We start from the raw sequence: 20,783 nt of genomic DNA, 5'->3' as shown, positions 1-20,783 counted from the left end.
CCCGTTAGTAAACCCGAGCACAGAATCTTAGATTAGCTTTTTTCTTTTAATTTTTATTTTTTTCGTAATATTTTTTTATTATTTTTTTTAGAAAAAGAACAAATCGCGAACTGCTACGTATCAGTGGAGCCCGCGAATAGTGTTGAACCCGTATCATACTAGCGAGCTCATGAGAGACAGTATCATCAAAACACTAGAGCCCACAAATATCATAATAATATTATTTTTTTGGATTCCATGAGAATTTTGGGTATGAACCCTTGATGGGCATGCTCTGACATCCTTTACGTTTTTAAACAACAACAATAATAATTAAAGTCAACACCTCGTCTCTCTCTTTTTGTTTCATTGATTAACATATATATATATATATATACAGATATATAAAGATATACATATGAGCTGATAGTTCACAACAAAAATATACTTCACCCAGTGTTTTTAATATTAGATCGGCTAGCGAACCGGAAATTTTTTAGGTCATGGGTTATTGTGTTTTCGACCGGGTCTAAATCCGGTTCGATCGGATTTACTTAGATTAAACTAAATTTAATGATATTTTATAAATAATATGCATATATTTTTTTAAAAATAGATCATATCAAATAAAATGATTAAATAGTCATAATGTGTAAAAAAACTTAAAAATAACAATTAAAATCTAAAATCAATATGGAAAGTACATTTACACTTTATTCGCAGATCTTATCACTCTAAATCTTCATCACCTTTTAAAAAAAAATTATATAAACATTAGGTAAAAGTTATATTTTGAAATCCAAATTTCAGAAACATAAATGTTTCAATTATTTAAAGTCTTCAAAACAAGTGATCATGAAATAAAAATTTAAACAAAGTGAAAAGTAGACAAAAACAATATCTTGACGTGAATATTAAACTTTGTGAATCTCGTAATTTATGAGTTGTAGAGACGACAGAAGAAAAAGACGAGAGACGATACTTTATTAATCTTTGATAAATCGTATTTTTACTTAAAAACGGAAAAAAATAATTGTTTCATTAACAAAATTTTGGCTTATATACGAACCAGGGTTTGGCCGGTTCATTGGTCGCCGGTTTCCAGGTTTTTGACGGTTCGAGAGAGGTTTTTAACTGGTACAATTTTAGTTGGATTGTATCATTAACCCAAACCGGATTATTTTCGGTTCATGGTTCAACCCGGTCCGACCGTCGGTTTGATCCGGGTTTAAAAACACTGACTTCACCATTTAAGAGACTTAAGATGTCAATTATTCACTCAGCGTATGAGCTTTTAAAATTAACACAGACCTATCCGGGAAGCAAAAGCAACTGAATTATATTTTGGAGTTGTGAACTTGTGATAAGATGCACAATAGCTGTATAACGCAACAATAAATAAAACTTAAACAACCAAATACTGAAATGCTAATGATGGCCTGTGTCTAGTATTTGATAAAGAGTGAGACTGGTTTGTCTTGAATCAGGAGTTGCTTTTTGCTACTCCATACAGTTGCATAAGCTTTGCTGATTGTAAAAACCTCCATCACTATTGACTTTGTTTCTTGAAGCTCAAATCTACATCTTCATTCATCTGCACCAAACCAAAACACTTCAACACATACCACTTAGCATAAGCACTTATATCCTTTATTCAAAGCTTACCGCTTCAGCAACTTGTTTGGCTTTATCTTCGTTGAACCCAAGCGCCTCCAAGATCTGGCGGCCTGCTGAATCCTTTTGAGACCAAACCCCAAGAAGCAAGTAGGCAGTGGTTAGTTCCCCATCCACACCTGTGACAAATCAGTTTCAGTAGGCTAATAACGGATGGGAAACAAGCACATGGATTTAGAATGGTGTTGTTAATGCACACCAGATTTTTTCTTCTCATCAATAGCCCAGTCAACGGCCTTGCGAGCAGGTTCAGTAAGAGGAGGATGCTCAGGGCTGAAGAAGTACATATCTGATTTCCCTAGCAGCTTTATAATCTCATCTCGAACCTTGAAAAGCGTGATTCCATTCCCCCTTAGGAACTTAGCAGCTGTGCTAGTACCTGTAATGAAAACCCGATCACAACAGCAAGGATAAACAAACGTCAGTTAAAACACAAAATCCGAATCCCATCACTATCTTTAGAACAACAACAACAGCAACAAGGGGTTATGAAACGCACGCTAAAGAACACACACGAAAAAAAATGAAAACCAAATATCTGATGGATTCTACTCTCCATTGCTTTAAGAAAACGACCAAATAGCATAAGCATTTCCACATATGAATATATAATGTTTCCGTTTTTTAAATGGTTAAGAAACAAAGGGATATATATATATGCTAAACCTCATCCAACATGCATTTAGTTTTATAGGAGCAGCTAAGCCTATGCGAGAGCTCTCTCCAAACCAAAATTTAAGACTTTTTCTTTCAGTCCACAGTTGAATTACTGAACTCTCATCTTTCAACCAACAAAAGGGATAAATATTCACCAAGAAACCACTCAATCTCAAACTAGAAAACTCAGAAAATATATAGGTGAGGCAGAATAGACAAACCTTCAACCAAAATACCCATGAGAATGGCTTCAGTCCCGGTAGTTGGATACTTGAGCTTCCTAGCCTCCAGTTCCCCCATCGCCAGTGACTTTATAGCTCTCGCCGACCATCTAAAACCAACCCCCAAGAATTACAAAAAAAATAGAAGCTCTATCATTAACAATTTGGATACTCACTTTGGGATCTTGTCGGAAGAAGAACCATTCTCCGGTTGCCTGCCAAAAATCCGACACAACAACAACAACAACAACCCCTAAGCTTCCACGAACTAAAGGAATACCCACAAGATATATAAAGCGGCTGAGAAATTAAAAAAACTCACGCAGTTGGGACGCTAAAGACCGTGCTGGCCGACGTCAAGCACCGGTGCTTCTTGGAGACGAAGCAGCGGCGCGACGTTTGTGTCACAAGAAGCTTCTTTCCTAACAGAGAAGAAGGAGGAGGAATCGAGACGAAGATCCGAGGATTCGAATTCGATACCGTCACAGGGATAAAGGAAAGCGTGTACGACGACGCCATTTTTCTGCTCCGACACGAAGACAAAGCCTCCTTTGGCTAGGAAGGATTAGTTACTTACTCGCCTCCTTGTGTGTCTTGTCTGCTTCTTGCACATAAACCCCCCAAATCTATCTATACATAATTGTTTTTATTTCTAGTCCAATTCGCTTTTTAATATTTCAAATAGAGCCACATACTTTTATTAAAATTCAATTTTACCCACAACCGATAGCGAACCAAAGAAAAAAAAAAAGGGTTTATAAATTAGGAACGAGTAGGGTTTATTTGATCCTCTGGGGCAAGAAAACTTAAACCTAATTTGGATTCGGATCAAAACTCTTCTGACTATTCTGATCGTGAATCATCATCCCCTCTCCAAAACAAACGTGTGATCATATGTTGTTTTATTTTTCTTTTCTCCACTATGCATGGTTTGTGAACACCCCCTTTAGGTTTCTCCAATCTGCACTGCAGGCTCCTAACCGTACGTAGACAACTCTCCTTTGGTTACTACTAGTTTCTTACATATGGACAACATCAATCATCTTCCGGAGGATGTGCTCTTGCGAATATTGTCACTCAACACGATAAAACCTGTTATGGCCACAAGTCTCTTGTCCAAAAGATGGCGTTCTCTTTGGACTTTGGTTCCAGGACTTTCATACGACGATAAAAATCACAATGGTGACTACAAGAGCTTCACGCAGTTTGTTTCCAGGTCTTTCCTATCAAACAAGGCACCAGTTCTAGAACATTTGCATCTGAGTCTTGGCCATGGCTGTCCCTTTGAAGATATTGGACTATGGATTAATCTTGCACTTAGTCGCCATGTGCGTGAGCTGCATATTCATATACGTTCTTCCAAAAAAGGGTCTCTTACTTTGCCGAGTAGTCTATATACCTCTGAAACACTTCAGAGTTTGACACTCATCAAGTGCGTTTCTCTGGATGTTCCTGTTCACGTTCGTCTCCCGTCTCTCAAAACTCTGAGCCTTGGGTTTGTCACTTACGCTGACATGTCTCTACAGAGACTTTTATCCGGTTGTCCAAATCTTGAAGCATTGTCTGTGGAACATCGTTCGGAAGACTCACCAATGGGCTACATATGTCCCACAACAAAACACGTGGGACGTATGTGCTAAACGTCCCTTCTTTGAAGTACCTTAAATGTAGTGGGATGTCAAGTAACAACCTCCTTCAAATTAAAAACATGCCTGAGCTGGTAACGGCACATGTTATCTTCTGTGGAGCTACCCACAAGTTTCTGAAAGCTCTCACTTCTGTCCGTCGTCTTAAGCTATGGATAACACGTCCAGAGGTAAATATATCAAACTATAGAAAAACATTAAAATCGTCCTCTCAGTATATTTAATATGGAGTATTACTTATGTAGTTGTTGCATATGAAACAGGTTATGAATACTTCTGGTATGATCTTCAACCAGCTTGTCCATCTAGACTTGTATTTATTTAGGGAAGGGTGGTGGGATCTACTTATTTGTATGCTCCAAGGATCTCCCTAACTACGATTTCTCAAACTCATTAATGTATGTGTTCTCTTTGAATACACTTTTTGTCCGGTTTAAGTTTTTCCAATATTGTGTCTTTGTCTGATAATGTTGTTGGTTTGTTAAATATGTCCATGGTCTTAGAAACTTGGTTGGGGCAGCAGATTCAGTAACTCTGGCAGAAAAATCCCAACTGGTTGGAAGCCGCCGAGTTCTGTTCCAGAGTGTTTACTGCACAGTCTTGAGGCTTTTGAGTGGTTAAGGTACAGAGGAAGACATGGAGATAAAGAGATGGCAGCTTATGTACTTAAGAATGCTACTTGTTTAAAGACGGCTACATTCTATCCAAAATCAACTCACCTGGGAAAGAAGAACCGAATGATCAAGGAGTTGGCATCTGAGCTTTTTGACTGAAAAATCATAACACACATTTTAATGTTCTTGATCTCTCTTCTTATACAACTCTCTATTTTTTTTTTCAAAATACGACTAAATAATAAATATATATTAGGGAGAATACATTATATATTTGTGCATGTTGCGTTCATAGCAATAATCATGTTAAGCTGTAATGGATTAAGATAGATTCAGTCTCAGTTACCAAAAGCTTCGGACCAGAATCTCTCCCGAGACTGACTCGGTCTAGAGATGAGATCATCGGATCCCAAGGAACCAAAATCTAAGGTCTACCTTTCAAATAGAATCACAGACTTTTATTAATATTCAAATTTATGTAATGAAATAAAAAGACACAAGCTAACCCAAAAAAAGTACATAGTGGAACGAGTAGGGTCCTAATACTAACCTTCACCGTGGTGATGGACCAGTGGTACAAATCTACAAGTGAGACTTCATAGTTGGTTTATATCACTAATCAAGAATCAGATTAGTACGTGTAAGATCCTGTAATATTCTCTCCATTGAGTCCAAAACCAAATCAAGATGATGAGTCTCTCATTTTCTTGCCCTCAAAGTCTCTCCTTATGAGCTCCAAAACCATCTCGTTCCATATATCAACCGGTCCCGGCATGCACCAGTGCAAGCAATCCTGAGGCGGAGGTCGTCCATCAGGTCCCCTTTTAGTGATCTTGTTTGGGTCTAGACTCCTGTACGGCCCCGGATGACCATCATGTCGATACCCGAAAGCCTCTGTAATATCCATCAGCTTTAACTTCACCTTTGAGCTATCCTCAACTCCATCCACTGCTCGGTTAAACCCTGTCGTCTGTCGCTTGCTTCTCGTGCATTATCTCCGTGAACCCGTTTTTCACTAGCTTCCCGGGAAGGATGGGTTCTTCTTTCCCCGTGCATGAGCCTCCTGTGTTCCAAGCACCACCTTCGTAGTGATCAGGCGACCATGTTCTCACAATGGTCAACCCTGTGAAGTTCGGGTGCGTAGCTATGGACTTTAGGATTGTTTCTACTGATATTCCGAATGCCTCCACGTTATTGACTTTCATGGGTTTTGATTTGTCTGGCCACCATAACTGCCCTCCAACGATCTCGTCCTTTGATATGTAGACAGACTGCTTTGCAAACCAGTGCCCTGATGACAGGACAACCACGCCGAAACTCGGAAGAGCTTCTATGATGCGCTCATCGGGAATGTCCAGGTTCAGTTTGGTGACACCTTCAGGAGCATAATCGAATTTTTCGTTGAACTCGTGGACAAGCCAAGATGACCAAATACGGACAATCGTCACCGATGTTGAGTTGAAAAACCATCTCTGCATCTTTTTATTCCCACGATTCACCGGTGTTTCAACCTGAAAACATCAATCTACGTTAAGATAGTACAAACAGTTTCATGAAGCGAAACAAAGGTTTGAATCTTGCCTGCCAAAGAAGGCACAACATGGACTCCATCTGATTTCGAGCTACTGAGTCACCTATAAAGGCCAATGTCTTGCTTCTCATTAGGTCGAGAAATTTCCTGGCATCAAACCGAGGAAGGTCGCACTGAGAAGGTTTCCATCTCCAGTTCTCATATCCCTTATCAGGTCTTCCATTGCCCTGGCAGTTCTGCATCTGAGTCAGGACGGGGCAAGAGTTGTTCGTGTACAGAGGTCCAACCGGATCATAAAACCAACTACCTTGATACAAATCACACTCTGCAAGCAATCAAAAGTTGGAGTGATCAACATATTATTAACAGAGTTAGAAAACATGGAACGGCTAAAATACTGTGAAGCAGGGAACTGAAGTCTAACTATCAAGTGAAACTGACATGAACAAAGCTACGAAACTGCTTTTCCCATTCCAATTCACCACTCTCAAGAAAATGCCTAGAAAATTCACCTTCTAAAACAATATATATATATATATATGCGAATACATGCTTTCAAGCTCAGCCGTCACTAATTGCTCTCTCACCAACTCAACTCTAATCTTCTACAGTCAATCCTAAGGCTATATACAGTATACTTATAGCTAACCACCTCTTTAATAAGCTTATCAGACACTCAAGCAATTTTCCATAGAAGTCAATGGAAACAGTACCTGTTTCTGCTGAAGTAGTTTCAGAGTCATCATGTGAAGGAGATGATACAATTGGAGTGTCTCCAGCCTTGGAAACATTAGTTTCACCTTCACCTGATCCAACACCAGTCTTCTCAGTCGTACTCGTATCCAAAGAGACTGCATCCCCTTTCTCCAAATCTGGCGGTGATATGTCTGAACTAACAAGGTCGGGAGAGCGTGAGCTAGATTGAGAAGTCAGGTTCTTATCTGACTTATAGATGTCATTGTTACTCGTGTAAAGGCCTTGTACGGTATGGTTGCTCAAAGACGAAGGGATCTCAACTTGTTCCGGAGTTCCATTGCCATAAAACACCCGACTAACTGAGGAACTGATTGGATCCGAGAGACGAAGCACCAATCCGAAAACAAAGAAGGATACCAATCCCCCTATAGCAATTGCAATTGTAGACACCTTCCGAGGAAATCCAGCAACAAAAATGGAAACTTCAGGAGAACCCAAAGCCATGGATTTCCTCCTAAAGACCCAGAAACTAAAATGCCAGCAAGAAGAAGAGAGCTTTTTGGTGATAATTCACTATCAACATTCTTCAAGATGGGGTTGAAGAAGGTAAATGCTGTTCAAAAGCACTTTGAATTTGGAAAAAAAAGAACACTATGGAGCAGCCATACTAAAGGAGGAAAGAACAAACAACAAAATCAAACTTAAGTACACTAGCAAGTGATTAATCTTAACCCCATAGAATCGATTTCATTCATATTTTTGCACAAGTGAACGATCTAGCCTGTTGAAACTAACTGAGATTCAGTATAAAGCATACGTATTCACCATCAGATTTACAGAGAAACAAGCAAAGAGCGAAGATTATCTCTTCAGCAAACAGATCCAACATGCAAACTAACGAAATGAACCTTGAAAATTCAGGCGAGTTTTTTGCCACAGACGAGGAATCATGTTATTATGCTTGTCGTCGACTTCTTCGTGAAGCCAGCTCAGAGAGAGAGAGAGAGAGAGATTCACAAGTGAAGCAAACCTGCACAAGTGTGACGGGTAACAACAAATTTTGCGGAATCAAATTAACTTATTTTAGTTCATCGAAATTAATTTAATTTTTTTTTGTTTTCTTCTCCCGGAGCAGTGAATGCCGCCGTCTGGAACATGTAAGTTTACGAAATTACCCCTTCTTGGCTGCGGAGGTCAACAGTCAAACCGTAGATTTCGATTTCTGATTGATAATAATATCACATGGTTGCCTCTTCTAATAAAAATTCCATTTTCTTTTCCTTTTTAATAACTGTGGCGATCCGGCTACTGAACCGACTGAAAATTCCATTTCAAAGTTCTGGTAAGAGTATCTCAACATATAATAAAATAAGAAGTATACGTTAAAATATTCTACAAGAGCTTCATAATGAAACAATTTTTTGTCCAACGAGTCTTCCCGGTAAATGCAGACAATTAGTAACAAAAAAAATATTGTGGACAAGAATTGAATCAATCTAGAAGATAACAATTTTGTTGTCAACCAATGCAGGGAGTATACGAGAGTTTGCATTACACATTGTGTAGAGTAAATTGGCCCAAAACACAATGAGAATGGCCAAATTAGGATATGCCATGAGAACAAAGAGCTTGGCCGAACAGTGATTTCAGAGGGAGTAAATATACATATCTACCCTTCAGCAAATATGGTATGGTAGATAAGTATTCTTATAGCCCTATAGAATCGTAGATCGTATTTCTTAGATTTTGAATAGATATGATAAATATTTTTTTAGATTTTCTCGGTTAGCGAGGAGGTGGCACAGGAGAACGTATCAGAGAAACTACAATCTGGACCATATTTTTTCTAAGCAAAACGGCGCATTAAATAACGTATCCACCCTTTAGATTTCCCGGCTTTACATACAAAAAAATATAAGCAGGAGAGAGGCTTAGCTTTCTTTCTCTTTGCGTGTATAAAATGAAGTAACCAGACCGTCATTCTCAGATCCATAAAGAAACACAGCGTGGTTCTTTAAGCACATTAAGACAGAAGTGAAAAGAAGCTTTTAAGAAAGTAGTTGCGGTAGAAAGGTATGTTTCGAAACTGGATTCCATTTAAAGTGGTATTTTTGGCGACAAAACAGAGAAGCACGAGATAAGATTTTGAGTATGTTCAAAAAAGGTTGGAGCCAACCATTCATTGACTAAATCCAAATCGCTTCTATACGTTGTTTGTTTCTATATTCTCAAGTGGACGAGTTGTGTCTTGCTTGTGTCTATTATACATTGAGTAAAGATTTACTAAGCACATTGACATGTCACATGTGTCGATTATTATAAACATCAAGGCTCCTAATCAGATTATCATGTTATAGTGGTTTTCATACCACAAATAGAAAATATTGTTACAATTACCATGTTTTGTTATAACTTTTAAAGACAGAGAGAGAGCAAGATTCTTAGTTGAGTTTCTGACTTTAGACTTCAAGCACTAGAGAAGTGGAGAGAGAGGGTCCATGATGAGATTCGGGAAAGAGTTTGTGTCCAAGATGATCCCAGAATGGCAAGAAACGTACATTGATTACGCTTACCTCAAAATCATTCTTCAAGACATCCAAACTTCCCGTAATATTTCAGTTTCCAACAACCAGATGAAAACTTCCTTCGCACGCAACCTTACCAGACGCTACAACTGCGACGCCTCGGTCTCTGAAAGCCACGACATTGTGGTCAACACTGTGACTCATGCCGGCAATGAGTCCCGGATGATTTACCAGACGGCGTTTTCAAAGGCGGGAGAACTAGGTGGAGACACTGAGGTTGTCTTCTTTAGAACCCTAGATCAAGAATTCAACAAAGTGAATAGGTTTTACAGGTCGGAAGTGGAGAAAGCGAGGGACGAAGCTCTAGCTCTGAATAAACAGATGGATGCTTTGGTTGCTTTCAGACTCAGAGTTATGGAGAAGAAACATTCTCTCTCTGACTCAGTCTTTGTAGACATCAATGCCTTCACTTCTGAGATTGGATCATCTTCCAAGTCTAAAGAACACAGTGAGTTTCTCTGAATACTTTAGGGGCTAATTATTCATTTGAATATTGAAAGTTTGAATCTTTATGCTTTTGAATAATCAGCGAATCAGAGTGTTCTTGAGCGCATCAGGATGAACAAAACACGTGAAACTCCACTGTCAACCATTAAAACCATCCTCAAGGTTCATAAGCATGAGGAAGAGCTCAGATTTACAAGAGAGAATCTCAAGAAAGCCGAGAAGCTACTTCAGATAGCGTTCATTGAGTTCTATCAGAAACTTGGACATCTTAAGAACTATAGCTTCTTGAACACGTCAGCTATATCCAAGATCATAAAGAAGTATGATAAGGTATTTTTTTTTTTGAGAATTGGCTTCGTATGATAAGGTACTTTCTACTCTGTATCTACCAAAATCCCTAATTTCACGTTTAGTTTATCTCTGACTTTAAAAATTAAGTTGGTGACTTTAAATTTTAAACTATGTGGAGGTTTTATATTACATCTTGACCAGTTCGGTATTTTAAATTACACATATGTAGTTTCTATATTCTTAATCATATAATCTTTTTTGGTTTAAAGAAACACTTTTAAGATCGAAAAACTTAACCATTTTACTTTTGACTTTCCTTTTGACATATTTCTAAAATTGATGATTTGTAACTTTTTGTTCATATCTAACCCACTTAACTTGCATTTGTATGTGCTTGTTAATTAATAACACTTGTGTCTAGTGTAATGTTCTAAGATCATCTCTAATGTATTACTCCATATTTTACTCTAAAATGACGTAACACCAAAATGAAGTAGAATTTTACTCCAATGTATTACTCAATTTTTCACTCCAGAAATGAATATTCTAAAAAGATTTTTTTTATTTAATTAATAATTGTTACTAACACTTTCTACTTACAAAAACTTATCAATTAACCCCAAATATCTTATGTTTATTAAACTTCCACAAAATATAATTTATTTAAATTAAACATTTCTTATTAAAAGTATAATAAATCATAAAAATATATATAAGATAAAATATTTTGGTTCAATAATGAGTATTAGAATATTTTTTGTCACAAATATTCAACTAATGCATTTCACAATGAATAATGAGTTTTGTATCCATGATTTTTTAAAAAAATTGGGCAAGAAAATTTTAAAATCAAGCATTTTCATCGTTTGGGCAATTCCAGAAATGATTTATCAGATTATTAAATCATTTATTTTATGTTATATTTATTTTATATTTTTATGTTTAGTTTGGTATTTTTATTAGTTTATGCAACTTTTATGTAAAATACGTAATGATCTCTTATGAAATATTATATTTATTTTGTATTATTTTTAAATATTATTTAAATATGAAAAAAAACATACAAAATTTAAATTTTATAGATAAAAAAAATTCAACTCTAAAATTGATTAATTGCTTGGGTTACTCCATTTATGGAGTGAGGTTGTGAAATGAACTTTTCAAGGGTCCTAATTCAAATCGTGTAGTGTTTAAGATGTCAATCCATTTCTAAGTATTTTGATGCAAAGAGAATGCAGGTTCAAACTTAATCTAAGTGCATTCAGTTCAATGAAATGGTTTGATTAAACTAACAAGGTTCTTACACAACTAACTAGCAACTTTCAATCAAATGGATAAAGGAGGACACATGGGTATATGAATTTGATGTCAAATGATTAAGATTCAATCTAAAATGGCAAAGTTTCAATCAACACATTTCTCTAAGTCTAGATAACAATTCTAATCAAGTACTTTGTCAAGACAAATGTTCATTTACTCTCATTGATCAAACATCAAATGTCTTTGGTTTGTGTCAATTAAACAATCATTAAGAACATATCATTTAACTTTTTAAATTTCCCTAACATCAAATATCTTTCGTACATCAAATATCTTTGGTAGGGTATATTTAGAGCATGTTGAGTTGGCTCAGACATTTCATCGAACACCTCTCGGACAATGAAATGTCTAGGTTTCTAATCCAAAATGGTCAACTCTAGATTAGCATTAAGATCACTCAATCAAGCAAGAAAACATGTTAATCTACTCTAAACATTCTAGATCATCACTTAATCATCCTAATCATCCTAACATATGAATCCAAAGATAACTATTCACTCATTATCATGGTAGACACTAAATCATTAGTTGATCTAAATTTAAACACGATTAATGATCAAAACAATCAAGTAAACACAAAAGAAATATGATCAAGATCAGATCTTTTACTCCAAAAATAGTTTTTGATTTGATAGATAATAAGATATCCTTTAATATTAGGTTTACAATGTATTTATACCGGCTTATAAACAAAAGACAAAATGGTAAAATGCTATACTTCGAACCACAACCACGGCCGCGACCACCACTTTCCCGCGAACGTAGCCTGCGATCGTCACACACCCGCGACCAGCTTCTTCCCGCGATGCTTGTCCGCTCAAATCAAGCTCCTCTTCCGCGTAAAGACATGCGTGAGCTTGCTTCGTCTTCTTCGTGGGTCTGTCCCATCACGATTCAGTCACCGGAGTCCATAGTTCGAGTAGTCGTGGTCTCAATCTCGCTCAGCCATGAACCTCCGCGTATATATCGGTTCAAGCTCGCGTTCAAGTTCTTGGCCTCTGCTCGTCGACACCAATCACAGCCACCGCATATTGTCGTGGTCGAGCTCGAGCTCGTGCTCCACCGTCCACCGTCGTCTCTCCTCCGCTAAGCTCTCCACCGTAGCTCAAGCCGCATAAGCTCTGAGACTCGTCCCAACCATTGCGCCTCCGTTGAACCACAAATCCTCCATTGCCGTGCTCCGTCGTCACCGGAATCGAGTCTCACCATCGGGATCGAGGTGGAGAAGACAACAATGGTGATCTTATCCCTTTTTTAACATCTGGCCCTTATACTTTTGGATATTTACTTTTGGACTCCATAACTATCAAATGTACAGAAAGGTCCACCCGAATCAACCCCAAAACTTTTGATTATGCAATCTAACCCAAGGGAATATTCTGAATTTGCAACACTGGTCCCTGAATTCTTGATGACTTTCAAATCGGCCTCAAGTTTTGTAAATTGCAATAATAAACTCATGATTTCATCCCAAAACTTCTAAATGTGCATTCCTAACTCTATGGTATGCAAATGCAATTTAACACCTAAATGCAACCTAGAATGACTATAATAAACATAAATACGAATTTAAAACTCATCAAAATCAAGAGACATCAGATTGGAACATATTTTACTCCAAAATGATGTTTGGAGTAGAAAATGGAGTAGGGTTGGAGATGCTCTAAGTAATTCTATATTTAAAGGTATTTATTAACCATAGCGAAGAAATAAGTGTAGTCTAAAAATTTATTATGGGAAAGATTTTTGTAATTTCTCATTGACAATCTATCTTTTTATATCCTACATCATTATTTTCGTGTTTATAAGAATAGCAATTCTTTAAAAATTATTTTCACAAAAAAAATATATTTTGGCTATTATGTTAGTAGATGTAACTATTGATAGCTTTACTATTTTAGATAGCAGCAAGAAAGGCTTCGAGACAGTACATGGAGATGGTGGACAACTCTTACCTCACTAGCTCCGACGAAGTAATCACATTTTAAAATTTACGCTTCCCTATCTACCAAAAACAAACTTGAACGTGAAGCTTATAACATCTCCAGGTTCATAAGCTGATGCTAAGAACTGAATCTACTTTCATTGAGCATTTCTCCAATTCAAACCGGAGCCAAGGGAAGAACCTCTTAAGATCCAAAGCAAACAAAGAGCGTCATCGGATCACATTCTCCACCGGTATATAACAACACTATAATATCCATTCTTTGATTTGTGTGTTTGAGTGATTCATAATTTTATTCTGTTTCTTTCCTCTGTTTTTGTTAGGCTTCTTCTTCGGTTGCTCTATTTCTCTCATTATAGCTCTTGTTTTGATCATCCATGCACGTAATATTATGGGCACACCGGGACAAATAACTTACATGGAAACAATGTTCCCTCTTTACAGGTATACATGGAAACAACTTACATATATATTAACCAAACTCTCTCTTATGGTGATCTTGAGTTATATACATTCCATTTGCAGGTTCTTCGGTTTTGTAGTTTTGCATGTGATTATGTACGCTGCTAATATCTACTTCTGGAAGATATACCGTGTGAATTACTCCTTCATCTTTGGATTCAAACAAGGCACTGAACTTGGTTACAGACATGTTCTACTTCTAAGCTTTGGTCTTGGTACATTTTCTTTGTGTGCTGCCTTATTAAACCTTGACATGGAAATGGATTCTCAAACAAAGGACTACAAAACATTCAGTGAACTGATTCCTCTCTTTCTCCTCGCCGTAAGTTCCTTCTCTCTGCCTCTCTCATTACAACCTTACAACTCAATTCTCTCGTGTTTTGTGAAATTGGTTTCTCTTCACATTGCAGCTAGTGATTGCCATAACTCTTTGCCCCTTTAACATTTTGTATCGATCAAGCCGATTCTTCTTTCTCACGGCTCTGTTCCGCTGCATCGCTGCACCATTTTACACGGTAACAACAACATCCTATGCTGCATTCCTATGAACAACTACATTAACAAAATGTTAATATGAATGTCTTGCATCTTTGCAGGTGAATCTTCCTGACTTTTTCTTAGCAGATCAACTAACAAGCCAGGTTAGAGAAAATAGTATTCGGTAAATAGTTTCATACTTGTTCTAAGGATGATTTAAGATGTAACAATAAAATGTATAGGTTCAAGCACTGAGGAGTCTAGAGTTCTACATATGCTACTATGGATTTGGAGATTTCAGACAGAGAAGACGAAACACCTGCAGATCAAATGGTGTATTAACAACATTCTACTTCATTGTAGCCGTTATACCTTACTGGTTACGACTTCTTCAGTGCATACGAAGAATCATCGAAGAGAAAGATCGGATGCATGGATACAATGCCATCAAGTATCTCTTGACCATCGTTGCTGCTTGTCTTAGAACAGCTTATACTCTTAACAGAGGAGCCACTTGGAACATCGCAGCTTGGGTTTTCTCAGGAGTTGCAACGCTTTACGCAACTTACTGGGACATTGTTGTTGACTGGGGTTTGCTTCAAATAGGATGTAAGAACAGTTTCTTGAGAGACAAGCTTCTTGTTCCTCACAAGACCGTGTACTACGCTGCAATGGTGAGCAATCAGCAATCTTTTTTTTATATTTTGGGCAACGCTATAGAGCAATCATAAACATATCTGTTTTTTTTTGTTGTTGTTGTGTTATCTTCTTACATTATGGTTTATGTTGCTTCATCGTCTTGTCAGGTTCTGAATGTTTTGTTGAGGTTAGTGTGGTTACAGACAGTTTTGGATCTGAAGTTCTCTTTCTTACATAGAGAAACTCTTGTGGCGCTTCTAGCTTGCTTAGAGATCATACGCAGAGGTATCTGGAACTTCTTCAGGTAAGCTCCGAGACTGAGAAATGGTGTTCAGTAATGAATCTATTATATATACTTGAATGTTTTGAGAAGTTTTGTTGGTTTTGTTGATTAGGCTGGAGAATGAGCACTTAAACAACGTTGGGAAGTTCAGGGCATTCAAAACTGTTCCGTTGCCGTTCAACTACCAAGAAGATAGAGATCAAGACAATTAGTTGCACAAGATATATATATATATATATATATATATACTGATATACATGGTTTTGCGATAATATCTTTAGACATACAATTAAGCTAACTTGGTTACACACACTGTTCCACATTATTGAACTTATGTTTAGTTTCTTTTCAGTAGTCTCTTGCTGAAGCTCTACATATCACATATGTGTTAGGCTTTGTGTTTGATTTGCAAAAATGTTAATGTATCAACCATATATCCAACTAAATGGGTTAATTAAGGTGTGCATATCCTTATAAACCAAACAGAAAAGTCGAATAATTTTACTATTTTAAGGAGAATCTAAAATTTGTTTACTGTTAATATATACTAAATTAAAAAATCTGTATTCAAGACCAATCAATTAAATATACCAACTGTTTTATAAAAAAAAAATATTCTTAACCTATTAATCTAATAATTATTAACAAGATATATAATTATTTTTTAGGCCATTAACTATTTTGTAGGTCATGTCATTAACTATATTTTGTTTCTTCACATGTTATTCAATCATAATATATGATTATATATACATATGATCGTGTATACTATTCTTAGTATTATGTTATGCAGCCATAACATATGATTATTGTTATTGTTTTGATGATGCCAAAAAGTATCACATTGTTCTTTAATATCATTCTAAAACATATAATAGAACTCGTTTATAATTATATAACTAAATTTAAAATACATGTAAAAGTACATATTTAATAATTATAATCTATCAGACATATTTTGAAGCGTAGTTTTAAAATTTATTGATTTTACCAAAAATATATTTGTATATCACAAGAATTATAACAAAAATATCTTGAACTTTCTAAGAATATTTTACCTTTTTAAATTAAACTAACCACACAATATTACTAAATCTTAAATCCTAAAGACCACTTATATCTCATTTTAGTATAGTTCCAAAACCTATAAATACTTGCAGATAAATATAAGAAATGATATTAAAATTCTACCAAAATAATTTTTATTAAATATTTTTGATGATTAGAAAAAGTAATGAATACCATGTCTTTATACATCTAATTATTGTTAAAACTAACCAATTATCAGCTCAAATAAGCTTACAACGTAAATGCTAAAACGTTGTCATGCTCTCTATAGAACATTGTTTAAACATTAAATCTAAATTGAAAAAATAATTTGATATATAAAATAAATTGTGATCTATATAAAAGAGAAAAATATACATATATTTGTCTGTGAAACAAATTTATTTACAAAACTAAATGCACTAATATATATAATCAACCAAATGTCACTATTTCTATTTTTGTACTTTGACATTTAGATTTGTTCTCAAAAATTAAGAAAAAAACTAACTTTGTATTTTGTCTAGCCGAAAACATCATTATATCCACCTAATCATAATTCAACCAATAAAAAAAACTAACTGGAAAATATAAAAAGTTTATAGCATAAAAGTTAATAATTTGCATTGAAAACTGAAAATGTCATTTAATTTGGAGTGAAAAGATTTTTTTTTTTTAAAAACGTCATATATTAAAAACAGAGTGAGCATGTTCTACAAACAAAACATTAGAAAAATTTCCGCTTTGTATAGAATCATCAAATTACAAATTACTTATCTAAAATATCAATTTGATTGTTTCATCGTTCAAACCGAAATACACAACCAACATAAATTATAATTTTCTCAATTCAATTAAATTTATTGTTATTCACTGAAAGATTTCTAACCATTAGTTAAAATGGATATAATGCTTTCTCATGAAAATTGTACAACAGTTTAAATCAAAAATAACAGTTTCATATCACATTAGATTTTAGTAATTTGAATTATTTTCAAGTAATAAAATACAAAGAACACACATAAGAGTAATTATTGTTAGCTTAAAATTAGTTTTAATATGTTTTTTTTAGAGTATTTGTACTCCCTATCCACCATGTTTCCTTTATTTGTACCCCATACCCTATTTCTCCCCATTTTTACCCAAAACAATGGTATCTCACTTCTTTGTGTATATTAAGCTAATTTCCCCTTTTTTTTAATTACAAAATTAGTTGGCTGAAGAAATAGTTTTATTTTTATTGGCTGGGGATGGAGAAATATAAATCAATCAAGTTAGTTTCAGACTTATTTGGGCCTTATTAAAACCCACGAAGGCCCAATAACCGAGAACGGTTACGAATTTTCTCGACTAATAACCGATCTCTCATCTAATAAAAGAGTCTGCAAAAACCCTCTCCCCTCCTTTCTCTAGGGTTTTAGTCTCTTCTTCCTCGCAAACAAACAAGTTAGCCGTCTCAATTCCAACGAGCTTGAGCTGAAAATGGTGTTCTGGGGTTAGTCTATGCCCCCTATAATGTCTAATCTCCTCGTCTATGATCACGCCGTTTCTTTGATTGGTTCTGATTGTGTGTTTAATCTCAAATTTTCGCAGGAATCGAAGTGAAGCCTGGGAAACCTCAAGCTTACAATCCTGAAAACGAGCAAGGGAAGCTTCACCTCACCCAGGTATTTATATATATATATATATACTCTTCAATCATAGCATTGTGTGTATAGCTCGGTGAAACTAGTTTATAAATGTAATTGCTACGATACAGGCAACTCTAGGTGCTGGTTTAGGCAAAGAGAAGAGTGTGATTCAGTGCTCCATAGGAGGAAACGCACCTGTTTACTTGTGTTCGTTGTTGCCTAACAAATCCGAATGTTGCCCTCTGAATCTTGAGTTTGACTATAACGACGAGGCGGTTGAGTTCTCGGTAACTGGTGGCAGAAGCATCCACCTTTCTGGATTCTTGCAGGCTTACGATGAGGAGGAGTGTGAGCAGGATGATGATGAAGATGATTCGTATCCTTTTTCTTTGTTTTTTTTTTTTTGGCTTTGTGTAATCCATCTGCTTAATAGTCTTTTAAAGTTTTCGTTGCGACGTTTGTTAGAGATGGTATCGATATTGGTGACACTGAGTCAGGAGAGTCTGAGTATGATAGTGAAGAGGATGAGGATCAGATGGATGAATTTGAGGACTTTATTGATCACAATCTTGACATGTATCGCCAATCTTCTGTTCCAAACAGTGGAGGTACTTTTTTTCTGTCCACGTATGTTAAAGTGTCGTTCTTGTCTTATACCTGCATGATTTCAAAAAGATATTGATAAAGTGATGTAGCTTTACAACTGAAAACGTGTTGCTTGATTTCCGTTCTCTTTCCTTGTAAGGGTAAAACTAACTGAATGGTATTTTTGCTAGTTGTAATTGAGGAGATAGAAGATGAGGAGAAGCCCGCCAAAGATGATAAGACAAAACGATCCAAGAAGAAGAGTCAAGCTAGCAAAGATGAGAGCGCAAATAAGCAAATCGTTGTCAAAGAGAGTGCCCATGCTCCAGTTCTGGAAAGCGAAGATGAAGATGGTTTACCTATTGCTAAAGAGAAAACACCTGAACCAGAGAAGAAGTCTGCTGCGAAGATGGACGTAGATGATGATGAACAAGGTAGCAACAAAAAACGCAAGGCCAAGGCTCCTGAGCAAGAAAGGTACCCTTCTCTTTGATCTTCACGCTTTTAGGCAAGTGTACATAATACATATCATATGTTAGCAAGTACTGTAGGAATATTAAGTTGTTTCTATAATTTGTTCCAGCGTAAACAAGAACAAAAAGAAGAAAAATCAGAAAGAAAAGAAGAATGAGGAAGCGGATGAAAAAGTTGAGACGGGGAAAGTTGAGACCAGCCAAAGTTCTTCAAACCCAAAAGCTCAAAATGGAGCTGTTAACAATGCCATGTGAGAATTCCTATATCTTTATTTTAGAATATAACGCAGACATGTCATTTGTCAAATATTTTAGAAATTTGAATTATTATTCAAATCATTATGTCACAAAGTAAAGAAGGCGTCGTGTCATGTATACAACGGTTCTTTCAGACCTTTCTCATCTAAAAATTTCTGTGTGTGTATTTTTATGGAATTGCAGGAGTGAAAGCTCCAAGACTCCAGTTCAATCTTCTGAGAAGAAAAATAAGAAGAAAAAGAAGTCAAATGAGGGAGCTAAAGAAGAGAGCAAAGCTATTTCTAGTAGGACATACCCAAATGGACTCGTTGTTGAAGAGATGAAAATGGGCAAACCCAACGGCAAAAAAGCTACTCCTGGAAAACAGGTATACCTTATAATCATGATTTATATGATATATTATGTGGTTTACTGTTTTCCCAGATGTTCAGAGCTCATTCTAGGGTCTTTGAGTGCAGGTTATGGTCAGCTACACAGGAAAACTTAAGAATGGGGAGGTCTTCGATTCCAACAAAAATGGTTTTGAGTTCCGTCTAGGTTGGTATTTTTAACTAATGCAGAAGAAATGAGTCGAGAATTACAGTCTTGTAACACTTAATTCGCTTGTTGTAACATGTAGGTGTTGGACAAGTCATTAAGGGATGGGATGTTGGCGTCAATGGTAACCAGAATATCCCACTGCTTTTCTTTACTTTGTTCAAAATGTGCATCATGTGGTTTTTGATGTCAAGTTCTTTTTTTTTTTTTAATAATTCCACAGGCATGCGTATTGGTGACAAAAGAAAGCTTACAATTCCACCATCAATGGGGTAAATAAAATCTTGTTCCCACTGAGCTTGTTTTCTTGATTGTGATGTTTTGTCTTAAACCTTTTTGATGGGATGTGGTTCACAGGTACGGTGCTAGGGGTGCTGGTGGCGATATTCCTCCTAATGCTTGGTTGACGTTTGACGTCGAACTGTTGGATGTTAAGTAAAACCTCTCCGAGTTCGTAGATTACCTTTAAGGTGTGGTTGGAATGTAGCTGCCAAAGATTGAATTTTTGAAAAATGATGTGTTTTTTTTTTTGTTTTGACAAGGCTATAACGTTTGATTTTGTCTTGTATCATTTTTACTCAGATTTTATGTCAATTTGTTGTTCCATGCTTTGCTCTTTTTTTTTCTTCTTGCTTGAAACACCAAATTGATTCCGTGCTAAACATGGTCTAACTTACCCAATATTAGTTGTGTATAACCAAAGGTACAAGTATATCTGATTTCTCAATTGCTGCATGTTATAGCTACATACTTAACCTATAAGATCATGACAGCATGTGCAAACT

At 36.0% G+C, this 20,783-nt stretch overlaps 4 protein-coding genes and 2 pseudogenes across 4 annotated transcripts; 4 read left to right on the top strand and 2 right to left on the bottom strand.

Annotated features, from left to right (window-relative positions):
* Positions 1–1,293: 1,293 nt before the first annotated feature.
* On the bottom strand, positions 1,294–3,149 carry LOC111204564 (ATP-dependent Clp protease ATP-binding subunit CLPT1, chloroplastic-like). The gene is made up of 6 exons (XM_022699625.2): positions 2,854–3,149; positions 2,708–2,746; positions 2,532–2,641; positions 1,853–2,032; positions 1,645–1,772; positions 1,294–1,573 (listed from the first exon to the last, which is right to left on the bottom strand). Exons 1-6 carry the CDS (start codon positions 3,048–3,050, stop codon positions 1,529–1,531), a joined length of 699 nt encoding a protein of 232 aa, XP_022555346.1. The 5' UTR covers positions 3,051–3,149; the 3' UTR covers positions 1,294–1,528.
* A 215-nt stretch (positions 3,150–3,364) lies between these two features.
* On the top strand, positions 3,365–5,018 carry LOC111208335 (annotated as a pseudogene).
* Positions 5,019–5,227: 209 nt separating this feature from the next.
* LOC106410707 lies at positions 5,228–8,089 on the bottom strand (annotated as a pseudogene).
* Positions 8,090–9,516: 1,427 nt separating this feature from the next.
* LOC125590670 (phosphate transporter PHO1 homolog 4-like) lies at positions 9,517–13,847 on the top strand. The gene is made up of 4 exons (XM_048764344.1): positions 9,517–10,051; positions 10,133–10,380; positions 13,563–13,634; positions 13,710–13,847. Exons 1-4 carry the CDS (start codon positions 9,517–9,519, stop codon positions 13,845–13,847), a joined length of 993 nt encoding a protein of 330 aa, XP_048620301.1.
* Positions 13,848–13,935: 88 nt separating this feature from the next.
* LOC106408448 (phosphate transporter PHO1 homolog 4-like) lies at positions 13,936–15,825 on the top strand. Its single transcript, XM_022705879.2, has 7 exons — positions 13,936–14,050; positions 14,132–14,390; positions 14,479–14,583; positions 14,665–14,709; positions 14,788–15,219; positions 15,352–15,488; positions 15,580–15,825. The coding sequence occupies exons 1-7, from the start codon at positions 13,998–14,000 to the stop codon at positions 15,677–15,679; spliced, it is 1,131 nt and encodes a 376-aa protein (XP_022561600.2). The 5' UTR covers positions 13,936–13,997; the 3' UTR covers positions 15,680–15,825.
* Positions 15,826–17,849: 2,024 nt separating this feature from the next.
* LOC106407467 (peptidyl-prolyl cis-trans isomerase FKBP53) lies at positions 17,850–20,604 on the top strand. Its single transcript, XM_013848331.3, has 11 exons — positions 17,850–18,009; positions 18,108–18,181; positions 18,274–18,521; positions 18,611–18,753; positions 18,922–19,207; positions 19,314–19,454; positions 19,645–19,828; positions 19,920–19,998; positions 20,081–20,122; positions 20,222–20,270; positions 20,356–20,604. The coding sequence occupies exons 1-11, from the start codon at positions 17,997–17,999 to the stop codon at positions 20,435–20,437; spliced, it is 1,341 nt and encodes a 446-aa protein (XP_013703785.2). The 5' UTR covers positions 17,850–17,996; the 3' UTR covers positions 20,438–20,604.
* The last annotated feature ends 179 nt before the right edge of the window (positions 20,605–20,783 follow it).

Source organism: Brassica napus, chromosome C7 (genome assembly GCF_020379485.1).
Source record: "Brassica napus cultivar Da-Ae chromosome C7, Da-Ae, whole genome shotgun sequence".
Classification (NCBI taxonomy): domain Eukaryota; kingdom Viridiplantae; phylum Streptophyta; class Magnoliopsida; order Brassicales; family Brassicaceae; genus Brassica; species Brassica napus.
Note: the sequence above shows the minus strand (reverse complement) of the source record. Positions and strands in the feature narration are given on the sequence as shown.